The sequence below is a fragment of the Phodopus roborovskii genome, unplaced genomic scaffold (genome assembly GCF_943737965.1).
Source record: "Phodopus roborovskii unplaced genomic scaffold, PHOROB, whole genome shotgun sequence".
NCBI classification, from domain to species: domain Eukaryota; kingdom Metazoa; phylum Chordata; class Mammalia; order Rodentia; family Cricetidae; genus Phodopus; species Phodopus roborovskii.
This window is the reverse complement of record NW_026126434.1, coordinates 10,328,331-10,341,758: the sequence shown is the minus strand read 5'-3', so window position 1 is coordinate 10,341,758 and position 13,428 is coordinate 10,328,331. Positions and strand designations below refer to the sequence as shown.

Here is a 13,428-nt window from a genome sequence, read left to right as displayed (position 1 = left end):
AGATGGATACCATCTTTGGAGATTATAAATCTAACAAGGAATCACTGTCTATCTTCTCTGACAGGGAGAAGGGAGGCATTGTAGCAACCTGCCACTGGGAATGTCAGAGCAAAATTCTGATGGACTCAAGGAGCTAATTGGTCTAACCAACCAGCATCTCCAGTCTGTTCTAGACATGACATTCCCAGGAGAGGGTCTAACCCCTCAGACTCTGCTTGGCATGCTGAGGACACAGCATTGACTCATATAAGTAAATAATCTTTAAATTAAGCTCTGGTGTGGATGACTGTTTTGCCTGCATGTATGGCTGTGTATCAAGTGTGCACAGTGATAACTCAGGGCCAAAAGAGGGCACCAGATCCCTCAGAATTTGATTTACAGATGGTTGTGAGCTGACATGTGCTAGGAGGTGAACTGGGGCCTCTGCAAGAACAGCCGGTGCTTTTAACCACTGAACCATCCCCAGGCCTGATCTTTAAGTTTTAATGGTGTAGCAATACTTCTCAGTGAGATTACATTCAGGGGAATTGTTTTCCAAGAGTGGCTTTATTTATTTTAGTTAGGGATGTTTTTTGAGACAGGGTTTTTCTGGGTAGGCTTGGCTGCTCTAGAACTAACTCTGTAGACCAGGCTGATCTTGACCTCACAGAGATCTGCTTGCCTTTGCCTCCCAAGTGCTGTGCCACCATGTCTGGCTTGGCTTTTATCTTTTAAAAGTTAGTATTTCAGAGTCCAGAAGAGTCTGTTATCAGCTAAAAAGCAGCTGGAGCTAGGCAGACAAGTCTGGACAATGTGTGACCATTGACACAAAACCTAATGGTGCATTCTATACTGAATGACCATGGTACAGATACCAGGAAAGATGGCCAGCAGGTGGCACTGCCCCACGGAAGGGAGAGGGAGCTGGTACAGATGGGCAGGGACAGGCCTCCCAGGATTCTTTATTGTCCTGAGTGACCACATGAAGAAGGCAAGGTGATCTCCGCAAGGCTTTTGGTGGGCCCTGTGTGTGTAGAATCTGATGGAAGAGGCAGTGTTGTGTTTATCTCATGAAACAAAGGGCAGCCTCCCCAGCTCCTGTCACCACAGAGCCTGAGGCCTCATTGCAGCAGATCTCACCAATGAGTATAACCTACTTCCAGGCAAACCCATCCACAGAGACTTGGGGGGGGGGTCATGGAAGACCCAGGCTCATTCAGGACCAAGGCAACTTCCTTTGACAAACATCAAAGATTAACTCCTAGAATAAAAGTGGAGTTATAGCTATTTGCCTCTATTTTCCCAAGGTAATACATCGATTGCCTCTCAGGGCTGCCATTCTAGATACTCATTTCCTGTGATTTCCACATGTAGTAAGGATCCCCTCCCAGGAGAGTATCCCCAGTAAGCTCTAAGATTTTCATCAATACTTAAAAACTTGCAATGCTAGTTGAAGGTGCAGCTTCTGCCTCTAGTAGCTTTTGTAGCTCAGCTTGAACATAAATAGCCTGGGGCCTCTTCTGTAGACAGCCGACTGTGGCATTCTTGTGAAGCGGCTAATGTTCCTTGTAATGTCAAGCCCTTGGCACACAGTGCTTACAGCAGAAACCATGAAGAGGCAACTCATGTCACTTGTCCTTGAGTGGAGAGATTTGGGTTAAACAAGAGTTTTGTTGTGGGATTTTAGATAGCTGAAAAAATGGCTTTACAAACACAGGATAGATTTGCCTCCTGTAACAAGAGGCTTAGAGGTTGGTAGGCTGGTATGGGCAAAACTCAGCAAGGCAGTCCTGTCTGCTCTCTGCTCTGCCTTCTTGAGTGAGTGGTTGTTTGACCAATTTATTTTCTCCTGGTCATAAGATAGCTGCATTTATCTGGCATCCTTGTGAAGGGACTAATGTACCTTGTGATGTTAAGCCCTTGGCACACACTACTTAGCAGCAGAAACCATGAAGAGGCAACTCATGTCATTCATTCTTGAGTGGGAAGATTTGGGTTAAACATCAGTTTGTTGTGGGATTTTAGATAGCTGAAAAAAAAAATGGCTTTATAAACAAAGTGGTCCTATCTGTTCTCTGCTTTGCCTTCTTGAGGGAGAGCCTATTTGACCTCCAAATTTATTTTCTCCTAGTCATGAGATAACTTCATTGATCTAAGACCCAAGTGGGAAGGTGTGGTAACACACACCTGTAATCATAGCACTCAGGAGGCAGAGGCAGGAAAATCAGGGGTTCAAGGCCATCCTGAGCTACTGTGAGACCCTGTCTGAAAACAAAACAAAAATCTAATCAGGAAGAAAAAAATTAAGAATATATGAGTCTTTTAAAAATCTCTTTGGCCAAAGTCATGTCACATATTGCAAATTTTAGGTGAAGCTAGAGATGGAGTACAGATCTTTCTTGCTGCCACACCACAAAACAACAGTGATTGGGGGATATATTGAATGGACCAATCCAATAAAATACTCAACTACAGAAGGAGATTTCTCATACATGAAGTACAGCTTGCCTAGCCCGACATCTTTCCTTGCAAGCAAAGAGGGCCATTGTTGGGATTGCTGTCTAGTCAAAAGGGTATGGAAACTGGAAAAAGTTTAGGCTGGTCTTTGTGCCTAAGTAATGGGCTGAAAGAAAAAACAAAAACACAAACCCAGGAGATGCTAGTGATACCGTGGCTAAGCAGGTGTAATGTCTTTAGTTTGGGAAGGAGAGGTAAAGAGTCTAGTATTGATGAAGAACTGATATGTCAAGCTTATTCCAGTACTGTCAAGTGTTGGACTTGGGAGTGAGGGCCTTTGAGCAGCTACTGTTCCTGTTTGAACTGTTGAGGTGAATCAGCAATAAGGGCACCCAGTAAATGAAATGAAGGATTTTTTTTTTTTTTTTTTTTTTTTTTTTTTTTGAGACAGGGTTTCTCTGTGTAGCTTTGTAGTCTGTCCTGGAACTAGCTCTTGTAGAAAAGGCTGGTCTCAAACTCACAGAAATGGACTGCCTCTGCCTCCCGAGAGCTGGGATTAAAGGCACGTGCCACCAACGCCCGGCTGTGAAGTGAAGGATGGGAGTCCTTGGCTGCTTGACACATACTGGGACTGTCCCTGCGTTCCCATGCTGCCATTAGTACCTAAGACCCCTTAGGAATGTGTAGCTAATTCTGCTTGGGTATCTCCAAATTTCTTGGAAAAAACTTTGAATAATATTTGCCTCTTCCCCATTGTTCCTCACTATAACCAAAGCCCCTTGAGGGCAAGTACTGTGTCCATTTGCTGTAGTTCCTAGACAACTGGCATATAATAGATACTCAATAAATATCTGTTGAATAAGGAGTGGTGTGGGCACCTGATGTGGCACTGTAGTGGCTACTCCCTGTATCTCATGGACTCCCAGATGCTAGGATCCAGGAATATCTAGATATACATCATGTAAGTTAGCCTTAAATGACAGCATAAATAAAACAGGGATCAGGCTTAAGAAAAGAGGCACAGGATCACAGACAGAGGGCAGTGTAATGGAAGGAAGTTGCATCTGCTTGTTACTTTACAAAAAGGAACATATGCCAAACCCTCCCCTTGGGTTCCCATTGACTCCGACCACTACTCCTTAGGGCCAGGAGCTGTTGAACTGAGTCAGCCAGGCCATTCTTTACACATGCCCTTTAGCCATGTCATTGAGATTCCAGGGAGCATCTTTTCAGACATTTGGCCATTGGATGCCAATGCTTCCACCGTTGTATCAAAAGTTCAGGGTGGGCAAGTTGAACTCATCCGATGCATTTGAGCAGTATATGCCTTTACCCACTGAGCCATCTCTCTGGCCCAGGACCTTTCTTCTTAGCTTTGTAGGCGTGGTAGTGCACACCTTTAATCTCAGCACTTGGGAGGCAAGAGGCAAGAGGCAAGAGGACCTCCAAGCCAGCTTAGTCTACATAGTGAGTTCCAAGACATTCAGGGCTACATAGAGACGCTCTCAAAAAAAAAAAAAAAAAAAAAAAAAAAAAAAACCTTTAAAAAATATTTATTTTTATGTGTATGGGAACTGGCATTACAGGCAGTTGTGAGCTGCCATGTGGGTCCTGGGAATTGAACCCAGGTCCTCTGGAAGAACAGCCAGTGCTCTTAACTGCTGAGCCATCTCTCTAGCCCCTTAATGTTTATGTTATGCATATGGGTATTTTGCCTGCTGTATATCTCTGTATTCTGTGCATGTGGTACATTCAGATGTCAGAAGAGGACATCAGAACCCTTGAAATGTTAGTTACAAATGGTGAGCAGCCGTGTGGGTGCTGAGAATCAACCTCATCCTCTGTACTTCATCTTTGCAAAGAATCAAAAAACTCAGGTCCCCTGGGAGAGCAGCCAGTGCTCGTAACTGCTGAGCCAGCCGTCTGGCCCCTTGCAGAGTGTTTCATGCAATTAATGTTTTAAAAAACAGTTTGAAAAGTGCTGATCTATTTCAGTCCCACACATACAAGGGAATAGACCAGGGAAGATATGTGGTCACTTGGGGCCACACAACAGACTCAGATTAGGACCCTGAAATTGGAGTGTTTGACACCCCACACTTCAGTGGGGCTCTGTAAAATGTGAGGACTAGATAGAAAAGACAGCATTTAATAAAGTTATATGGAAATTTTTTGTTTCTTACTCAACAACTTGGTACTAGCTTATCTTCCATACTTATGTACAATATTTTGTTTTGTTTTGTTTTTCAAGACAGAGTTTCTCTGTGTAGCCCTGACTGTCCTGGAATTAGCTTTGTAGACTAGGCTGGCCTTGAACTCCCAGAGATCCACCTGCCTCTGCCTTCCAAGTGCTGGGATTAAAGGCATGTGTCACTATTGCCAGACTAACAACAGTATTTTTTTGAGACTGTATTTTATTTTTAAAGTTACATTTATTTATTTCATGTGTGCATATATGTGTGGATGTGCATGGGCCACACATTCATGACTATGAAAAGTCGGGGACAACTCAGCTCAAAGGCAGACAGGGACAGGGCTTGGCTCTGTGGGACTGAAAGCTTTCTTGGTCTTATTTCCATTCTTGATTTTTTTTGCCTGCGTCTATTTGAAGTTATGACACAGCAGACCTGCTCATTTAAAGTCACTGAGCTTTGTGCTCTGAAGAGGAGCATGTTGTTACAAAAGACTGGTCTTTCTTCCTTTTCTTTTTAAAACCAGGCCAGGATTAATTTTAAGGTTAAAAAAAAGATGTGGCAGATAAAAGAGCAGCTTGAAATCAGGGCTCTTCTTGTGTTACTCTGAGCCCAGCATCCTCTTTTATTAAACCCGAGTGTGTCTGCGGGCTGTTTTGTGTGCGCACTGCTGTCATCTCTAATGTGCCAGAAGAAGCCTTTCCCACCGTGGGATTCAATACCAGGCCGCAAAGAGGTTGTCTCGGATTTCTTGAATCTGGGTAATTAGCTGAGGTCCAGTGGCTCAGTTAAGTCATCTGAAGGTCAATAATGCATGGATTCTTGGCTGATTGCCTAGCTCCGTTTCCTCCATAAGCACAGCTGTGTAGAGCCTGAATGCTCTCAAAGGAGGCTTGCATTTTTTAACATGAAATATTAGGATTGGTGTTACATAGATTTTAATGCTATGACAAGTTCTTATATGTATGAAACAAAAGTTTGACATGAGTGCTTTCCAAAATCTCCAGAATCCTTTCTTCTGCTTATTTGCTAGCACAGTCATTTGAACCGCAAAAATCAAGTTGGGATAATTCAGATTAAAACATAACAAGTTGGGCACTGGTGGCCCATCTGTGTAGTCCCAGCACTCCAGAGACAGAGGCAGGAAGAAGAGTGCAAGTTTGGGCTTTCTCTTAAGGCCTTTGATTCATTTTGAGTTAATTAAAAAAATTATTTATTTCATACACATGAGGGCTTTGCTTGAATGTACCTATATACACCTTGTGTATGCCAGAAGAGAGTGTCAGAACCCCTGGGACTGGAATAATAGATGATTGTGAGCCACCATGAGGGTACTGGGAATTGAACCTGGGTCCTCTGGAACAGCAGCAAGTGCTCTTCTAAACTGCTAAGCCATCTCTCCAGCCCCTTGAGTTAATTTTTAAAAATTATTTTAGTTATACATATTTTTGTGTGTGTTGCATGTAGATTATATGCACTTGACTATAGATGCCTTGGGAGGTTAAAAGAGGGTATTGGATCCCTTGGAGCTTGTGTTGTAGAAAGTTGTGAGCTACCGTTTGGGTGTTAGGTCCTCCTCAAGAGCAGCAGTAAGCACTCTTAACTGCAGAGCCAGCTCTCCAGCCCCTAGGTTTTTTGTTGTTTTGGTTTGGTTTGGTTTTGGCTTTTTGGAGACATGATTTCTCTGTGTAACAGTCCTGGCTGTCCTGGAACTTTGTAGACCAGACTGGCCTTGAACTCAGTGATCTGCCTGCCTTACCTCTTAAATGACTGCTGCCTAGAGAGGTCAGAAGGGGGAGTCTGATCCCCTGGAGCTGGAGTTACACGTGGTTGTGAGCCTTCATGTGGATGTGGGAGTGGGTCCTTAACCACTGAGCCTTGTCTCCAGACTCTGAATCTTAGGCTCTTTAAACATTACTTTTATGATGAGGTCATGGGAATGTTGCTGAGGACTGTCTATAAGTTCTTGTATTTTTCCTGATGACTTCCACCTGAGGTTTATGGGGGTGGGGCTTGTTCTCCCCAAAAAAACCTCTGTTTTTCCTCTTTGGTGACATTTTATCTTGCATTGGATTGTTTTTTGTTTGTTTTGTTTTGTTGTTGCTTAGTTTTTTGAGATGTATTTTATGAGTGTTTTGCCTGCATGTCTATGTATGTGCACTCTGTAAGTGTCTAGAACCCACAGAAGTCAGAAGGCATTAGATCCCCAAGCCCTAGTCTTTTGCAAGAGTAACAAGCACCAGTCTGGAGAGATGGCTCAGAGGTTAAGAGCCCTGGCAGTTATTCCAGAGGTTCTGAGTTCAATTCCCAGCACCCACATGGTGGCTCACAATCATCTGTTATTGCAGTCCCAGGGGTGCTGACACCCTCTTCTGGCATAAGCAACACCCTCATGTAATGAAATTTGGTGCCCTCTTCTGGCATGCAGGTAGAACACTGTATACGTTATAAATCTTAACAATAAAAGAGTGACAAGTTCTACCACTCCAGCTCTTTGTGCTGGCTTGTTAAGCTGCTGTCACCCACAAGAGCAAGTTGTACTCTCAGGGGGCAGGGACTAATTGCCTTAGTTTAAAATAGTGGTCCTTAGCCTTCCTAATGCTGCCACCCAAGCAAGGCTGTTTTTTTGTTTTGTTTGTTTTTTGTGTTTTTTTTTTCCCCCTGAGACAGGATTTCTGTGTAGCTTTTGGAGCCTCTCCTGGAACTTTTCCTAGAGATCAGGCTGGCCTTGAAATCACAGAGATCTGCCTTATTCTGCTTCCTGAGTGCTGGTATTAAAAGTGTGTGCCACCACCACCTATCCTGTTCTTAAAGGTATTTCTTCAGTAGGAGTTGTTTTGAAGCTGTGAAATCTGATTGCATCTGCAAGTGTGATCTTCTGCATAGAAAGCTCACTTTGCATTGCAGAAGCCAAAAGAATGCAATAGTAAGTGAAGCCTTCCCAACTTCTGTCACAAAAGTCCCAAAATTGGGGCTCACTTAACTTTCCTGCACACAGAAAGCTTGATGTATGCACCTGCAGCAAGTATCTCCAGCATCTTTCGTATAGAGGCATGGGGATTTGGGGTATTTTTGTTTGTTTTGTTTTGTTTTTGAGACAGGGTTTCTCTGTGGCTTTGGAGGCTGTCCTGGAACCAGCTCTTGTAGACCAGGCTGGTCTCAAACTTACAGAGATCCGCCTGCCTCTGCCTCCCAAGTGCTGGGATTAAAGGCATGTGCTACCAACACCTGGCTAGAGGCATGTAGATTTTAAAGAAGTTACTTTTAGCTAGTGGTAGTTGTTTTCATTATTTTACTTTAAAAAAGGTCTCATGTGGCCAACCCTTATCTGAAACTCACTATGTAGCCAAAGATGACCTGGAATTTATGATCGTTCTGCCTCCATCCCCAACTTGTTGGATCATAGATGGTAAATTAGTTTGTTCTTAGTATGTTTTGAGGTACCTCAAGATGAACCCAAGGCCTACCTAAGAAGATGAACACACTAGGCAAGTGCATACTACTGAGATACATCCACTTCTGTTTTTGAGATTAAGTCTTAAGTAGCCCAGGCTGGCCTCAAACTCTCTATAGCCAAAGGTGACTTTGAACTTCTGATTCTCCACCCTCCAAGTCTCAAGTGCTAGGATTACAGGCATGTACCACCAGGCTCTTTATGCCATGTTGAGGTTGAACCCAGAGTCTTGTATGCTAGGCAAGCCCTTTACAAACTGAGTTCCATCCCTAATCTACTTATGGTTATCTTCGGTGCACCAAACTCCATATACACTAGTTATTCACTGGCTGATACCTTGTTTGTAAACTGTCGTAACAAGTGTGGTTTATCTATAGCTGGGCTGCAAATGGAGTTGTACTTGTACCATGGCTTCCCAGCTGATATGGAAGCATGCTTTTAAAAATGTGACCTGTTGGATAGCTTGTCTGACCTCCTGCAACAGCACATCATAGAGAGACCATGATGTAAACCTTTGTCTTCTACAATTTCTACCATCACATGTGCTATCTTAGCAGAATCTGGGCAGGTTCATCATCTAGTCAGTCTTTTAAACTGTTCTCCGATCACTAATTCCGAATGGTTCATAGCAGATTTATCATGTATGCTGTTTTGACCTCCAATTCAGGTGATGTCTTCCCAGTGCAAATGAGTCCCATAGCCCAGTGTCAGTTTGTGCCCTTGGCTGAAGTTGTTTGCTGCACTATAGCTGATATGAATGCGGCTCAGGTGGCTGTGACACAAGAGTCACTCTTGGAGCACTTGATGAAACACTACCCAGGTAACCAGTCTTCACCACTGGGATTCATTCAAATGCATTTAGTTTCTACTTATAAACACTCTTAGCATAGAAGTAAAGGGTACGGTGCCCTTCTTCCCTCCTTTTTCTATACAATCTTTTGTTATAACACTGAGTCACCCAGCTCAGTGGCACAGGGATGCAGTCTCAGCTGTTTGCTGGGCTGAGGCAGGATTGACAGTTCAAGGCAGCTTAATAAGACCCTGTCTCAAAATGAAAAGTAAAAAGAGGGCTGGGGATACAGCTCACTGTTGGAATGTTTACCTAGCATACACAGAGCCCTGTTCTCCATTGCCAGTATAGAAAAAAAATACTGTCAAGACTGGCATCAACACTGGGGTGTGTGTGTGTGTGTGTGTGTGTGTGAGAGAGAGAGAGAGAGAGAGAGAGAGAGAGAGAGAGATGCATGCCACAGTATACATGTGGAGGTCAGAGGATGACTTGCAGAAAGAGTCAGACTCTCACCACATGGGTCCCAGGGATCAAACTGAAGTTCAGCAGGTGTCTTCTGAACTGTCTCATCAGCCCAGCTTCAACAATTCATACAGATATTTCTTTGGTTTTCTGGATGATTTTTTTTATACATAAATACATGTTAATCAGATTCTGTAGTGAAGGATGGAAAGGAAAATTCATCTTCTCCATGTCCCATTTTCCCATGTCTGTTTCCCAGAGATGGAACTGGCAGAATTTGTAGCTCTTAGTTGTGCCTTCACAAACTGCATTTTAATGTGTATGTTACCCTTTATGACATAAGTGTGATCACTCTGTACATCCTCTATATAATGCTCATGAGACTTATTTTAAATTCCCATATTTGTTCAGACTTTCCCAAGGTATAGTTGTATTTATTTATTTATTTATTTATTTATTTATTTATTTATTTATCAGTCCTGGGGCTTCATGCCTGCGAGGCAATTGCTTTCCTACTGAGTCCTCAAGTTTTAAGATGATTTTTATTGTGATATTCAGAGTTTTGTTTTTTGTACTTAACCATTAACATAGGCATATGTCTGTATGGGAACCAACTTATAGAGTACTTTGTAGTTTAATTACACATATTATTCTTTGGGTTGTTTTGTTTAGTTTAAGTTAGAGTCTCACTGTATCTTACACTGGCCTAGTTCTCAACATATAGCACAGGGTGGCCTTGAAAATGCACTGATTCTCCTGTGTCTGCCTCCTAGTGCTGAAATTACAGTTAGAGACACTACACTCAGTTCTAATTTAGAAGATGCATGTGTGTGTGTGTGTGTGTGTGTGTGTGAGTGTGAGTGTGAGTGTGTGCATGCATGCACACTGGGCATACACATACAAGCATGTATATGTCACAGCCCATATGTGGAGGCCAGAGGAAAACTCTGGGGAATTGTTCTGTCCTTCCATTTTGTAGAATCAAAGATCAAGCTCAAGTTGTCAGGTCTGCATACAATCACCATTATCCATTTAGCTATCTGACCAGGTAGCATTTTATTCGAATGTATTACATATAGTCTACTCCAAGTCTGTTAAGCAAATAAATAGTTATCCTGAATTCTGATTTCATTTTTTTTCTTTTGTTTTTTAAGGTATTGCGGTTCCATCCCCAGACATTCTCTACAGCACACTGGGGATTCTAATTCAGGAGAGAAAGATCTACCACACTGGAGAGGGTTACTTCATAGTTACACCAAACACTTACTTCATCACAAATACATCCATACAGGGAAATAAGAGCGCCCTCCTGTCAGATGAAGGGTGCTCCGTGCCCACTTCTGTGACCTATCTGGTGAGCGTGGACTGCTGTGCAGAGCTGGCCCAGGAGAATGAGGACCCTGTTTCCCACTGTCCATCCTGTCGGTGTTTCCTTGACACAAGCATGCGGGACACTAAAGACCCACTGGCTATTGCAGAAGTGACTAGAAAAAAACAGGAAGGTCTTGAACCCACACTTTTGAATAGGAGCCAGGTAGTTTCAGCACCTGAAGACACCCACATCTGTGTGAGCCCCAAACCATTACCATACACCAAAGACAAAGGCAAAAAGTTTGGTTTTGGTTTCTTATGGCGCAGCTTATCTAGAAAAGAGAAGATAAAAAGAGAGTATCACAGTTTCTCTGCACAGTTCCCACCTGAAGAGTGGCCCGTCCGAGATGAAGATGGCTCCAACAATATCCCCCGAGATGTGGAACATGCAATAATCAAAAGAATTAACCCTGTGCTGACTGTTGACAACTTAATCAAACACACAGTCCTAATGCAAAAATATGGAGAACAGAAAAACTATAATAGCCAGGGCACTTCCACTGATATACAGACAACCAGGCATAAGTGTTCTTCTAAAGAGGGAATTCGAAAAAGGCAGAGCCGGTGTGCCAAGCCTCACAGGCGGGGCTGTTCTCATCCGGTTAGATACAAAGCATGGAGCCTGGGTAGTGAGCTTGAGCCAGGAAGTGTTGGACTGGAAAAGCAACCTAAGATCCCTGCAGCCCAGCCTGCTCCCATAATGAGGAGCCCTAATGAAGAAATTCAGGAGCTGCATGGTGGGAACCCAGTTGTGCTAGATTCCCACTTGATTTATAAAAAACAGATCAGCAATCCTTTCCAGCACATGCATCTCCGAGGACACCCAGTATCCAAAGGGCACAATGTCCAGAAGAGCCAGGCTCTGAAACCTAATCTGGTTGGGCCAGAGGAAAAGCCTTTCCGAAGGGTGGGGTCTTCTGGTCCTTCAGGCGCCTTTGATGGTGGAGCACAAGAGACATATTCGGAACAGTGCCATGAAGAAAGGGAAGAAGGACCCATGCATGCAATGAAGGCTCCTGTCCATCCTGTCAGTGACATTAGAGGTGGCTTAGGAAATTACCTTCCACATAGTGTTTTACCAAGCCACCCTCAGTATTGTTCCTTCAGGGAAAGTGTGTTGAGAAGTGCTGTGTATAATGAAGAAAGCAAGGTCATCCCTGAAGTCTTGAGAAAAAGTTATTCTGACTGTGACATGTTCTTGGGGACCAAAGAAATGCATCAGGTCTTGCCCTCACAAACTTCCTCCTCTTTGGAGCCAATATCTTGTGTGTATACATCAGTGGATAAGATGGTATACCAATTCCAAAGCCTGGGCCTCTCACGTTGTCCAGCTGGGGCAAACCATTTGAGGATACACGAAAGGCAAGGTGGTGACTCCGAAGAACTAACTCAGAAGGTGTTTGTCCCAGAGGCACAGATTGTGAATATGGAAAATGAGGGGCTTTCTGACAGTGAGCATGTCGAGGCAGCCTTGAACCAAAGTGACACCTGGGTGGATGATGGGGCCTGCAGTTCCCTGTGTTTGGAGGATGACGACTTCTCTGAGACAGATGATGACTCCTGTCACACACTGCCTGGGTACACTCAATGTTCCTTTGCAGGTAGAGGCAGGCAGAATCATTTGGGAAGACCAATGGTGACTGGAAGATCTCTGACTGAATGTAATAGCAAAACGGATAAGTTTGAGCCCCTGGCAAATCACTGGTACAAGGCCACTGGGTTGTTTGAAAATTCAGGGGAAGGCCCAAACCCTGATCTTGATGACAGCCCTGGCTTAAATTCAGGGACTGTATTTGGTTTCAACTACGAAGCAGAGCCTACTGCCTGTGTCCATGCTCCAGCAGCTGCTGACAGAACTTTACTTAAATGCTCTACTGCAAGGGAAAACAGTTGCAGGGCTGAGATCCTGCAAGATTCTTCTGGTGACACAGGAAAGAATCCAACTGGCTGGAGACAGAGCCTTGAAAATCAGGAAATGGAAAAGCATTTCACAGACCAATTGCAACTTTTCAGCGCCTCACATGTGCCAGTGTTGGCTCAGGATCCACAGCGAGAGCACAGTGGCCTGGAAGGGACAGAAAGCTATAGCATGACAGGAGATAGTGGGATCGATTCCCCGAGGTAAGAGTGCATATGGGTGTTGCATTAGTTACTCCTGTAGGAGTTACTAGAGTCAGGGTGTGTGGGGCTGCCTAGTGAAAGACTCCTGAACAAACCAGTGTAATAATGTCAACAGCCTTGGGGCAATAAATTATATCAAGTTACTTGCCTATGGTAGGACAGAGCTCACTTTTTTGTTTGTTTTTTGAGACAGGGTTTCTCTGTGTTAACAGCCCTAGTTGTCCTGGAACTAGCTCTGTAGGCCAGGCTGGACTCAGAGATCTGCCTGCCTCTGCATTCCGAGTGCTAGGATTAAGTAAGCTTATACCACCATCACTTTTGAAAACTAATATCTTTAGAATTTCAGATGCTATATATTTTTTCAGGATTTATTTTTATGTGTAACAGTATTTTGCCTGTTTTTTTTTTTCTTTTGTGCATGTATCATGTGCACCCCTGGTACCCACTGGGACCAGAGGTGTGGATGGTTGTGAGTCACCAATGCAGGTGCTGGGAGCTGAATCCAGGTCCTCTGCAAGAGCAGCCAGTGCTCTTAACTGCTGAGCCTCCTCTCCAGCCTCATACCAAGCGTTTATCATATTCACCCTCTTACCTAGTTCCTC

At 43.8% G+C, this 13,428-nt stretch overlaps 1 protein-coding gene across 1 annotated transcript in view; it reads left to right on the top strand.

Annotated features, from left to right (window-relative positions):
• The window catches only part of Stox1 (storkhead box 1), a 48,073-nt gene that overhangs the window by 30,548 nt on the left and 4,097 nt on the right, over positions 1 to 13,428 (top strand). The window contains exons 2-3 of the mRNA XM_051186809.1: positions 8,750 to 8,902; positions 10,489 to 12,826. Of these exons, the coding sequence (XP_051042766.1) occupies positions 8,750 to 8,902; positions 10,489 to 12,826 (2,491 nt within the window). The remainder of the gene's footprint in view (positions 1 to 8,749; positions 8,903 to 10,488; positions 12,827 to 13,428) is intronic.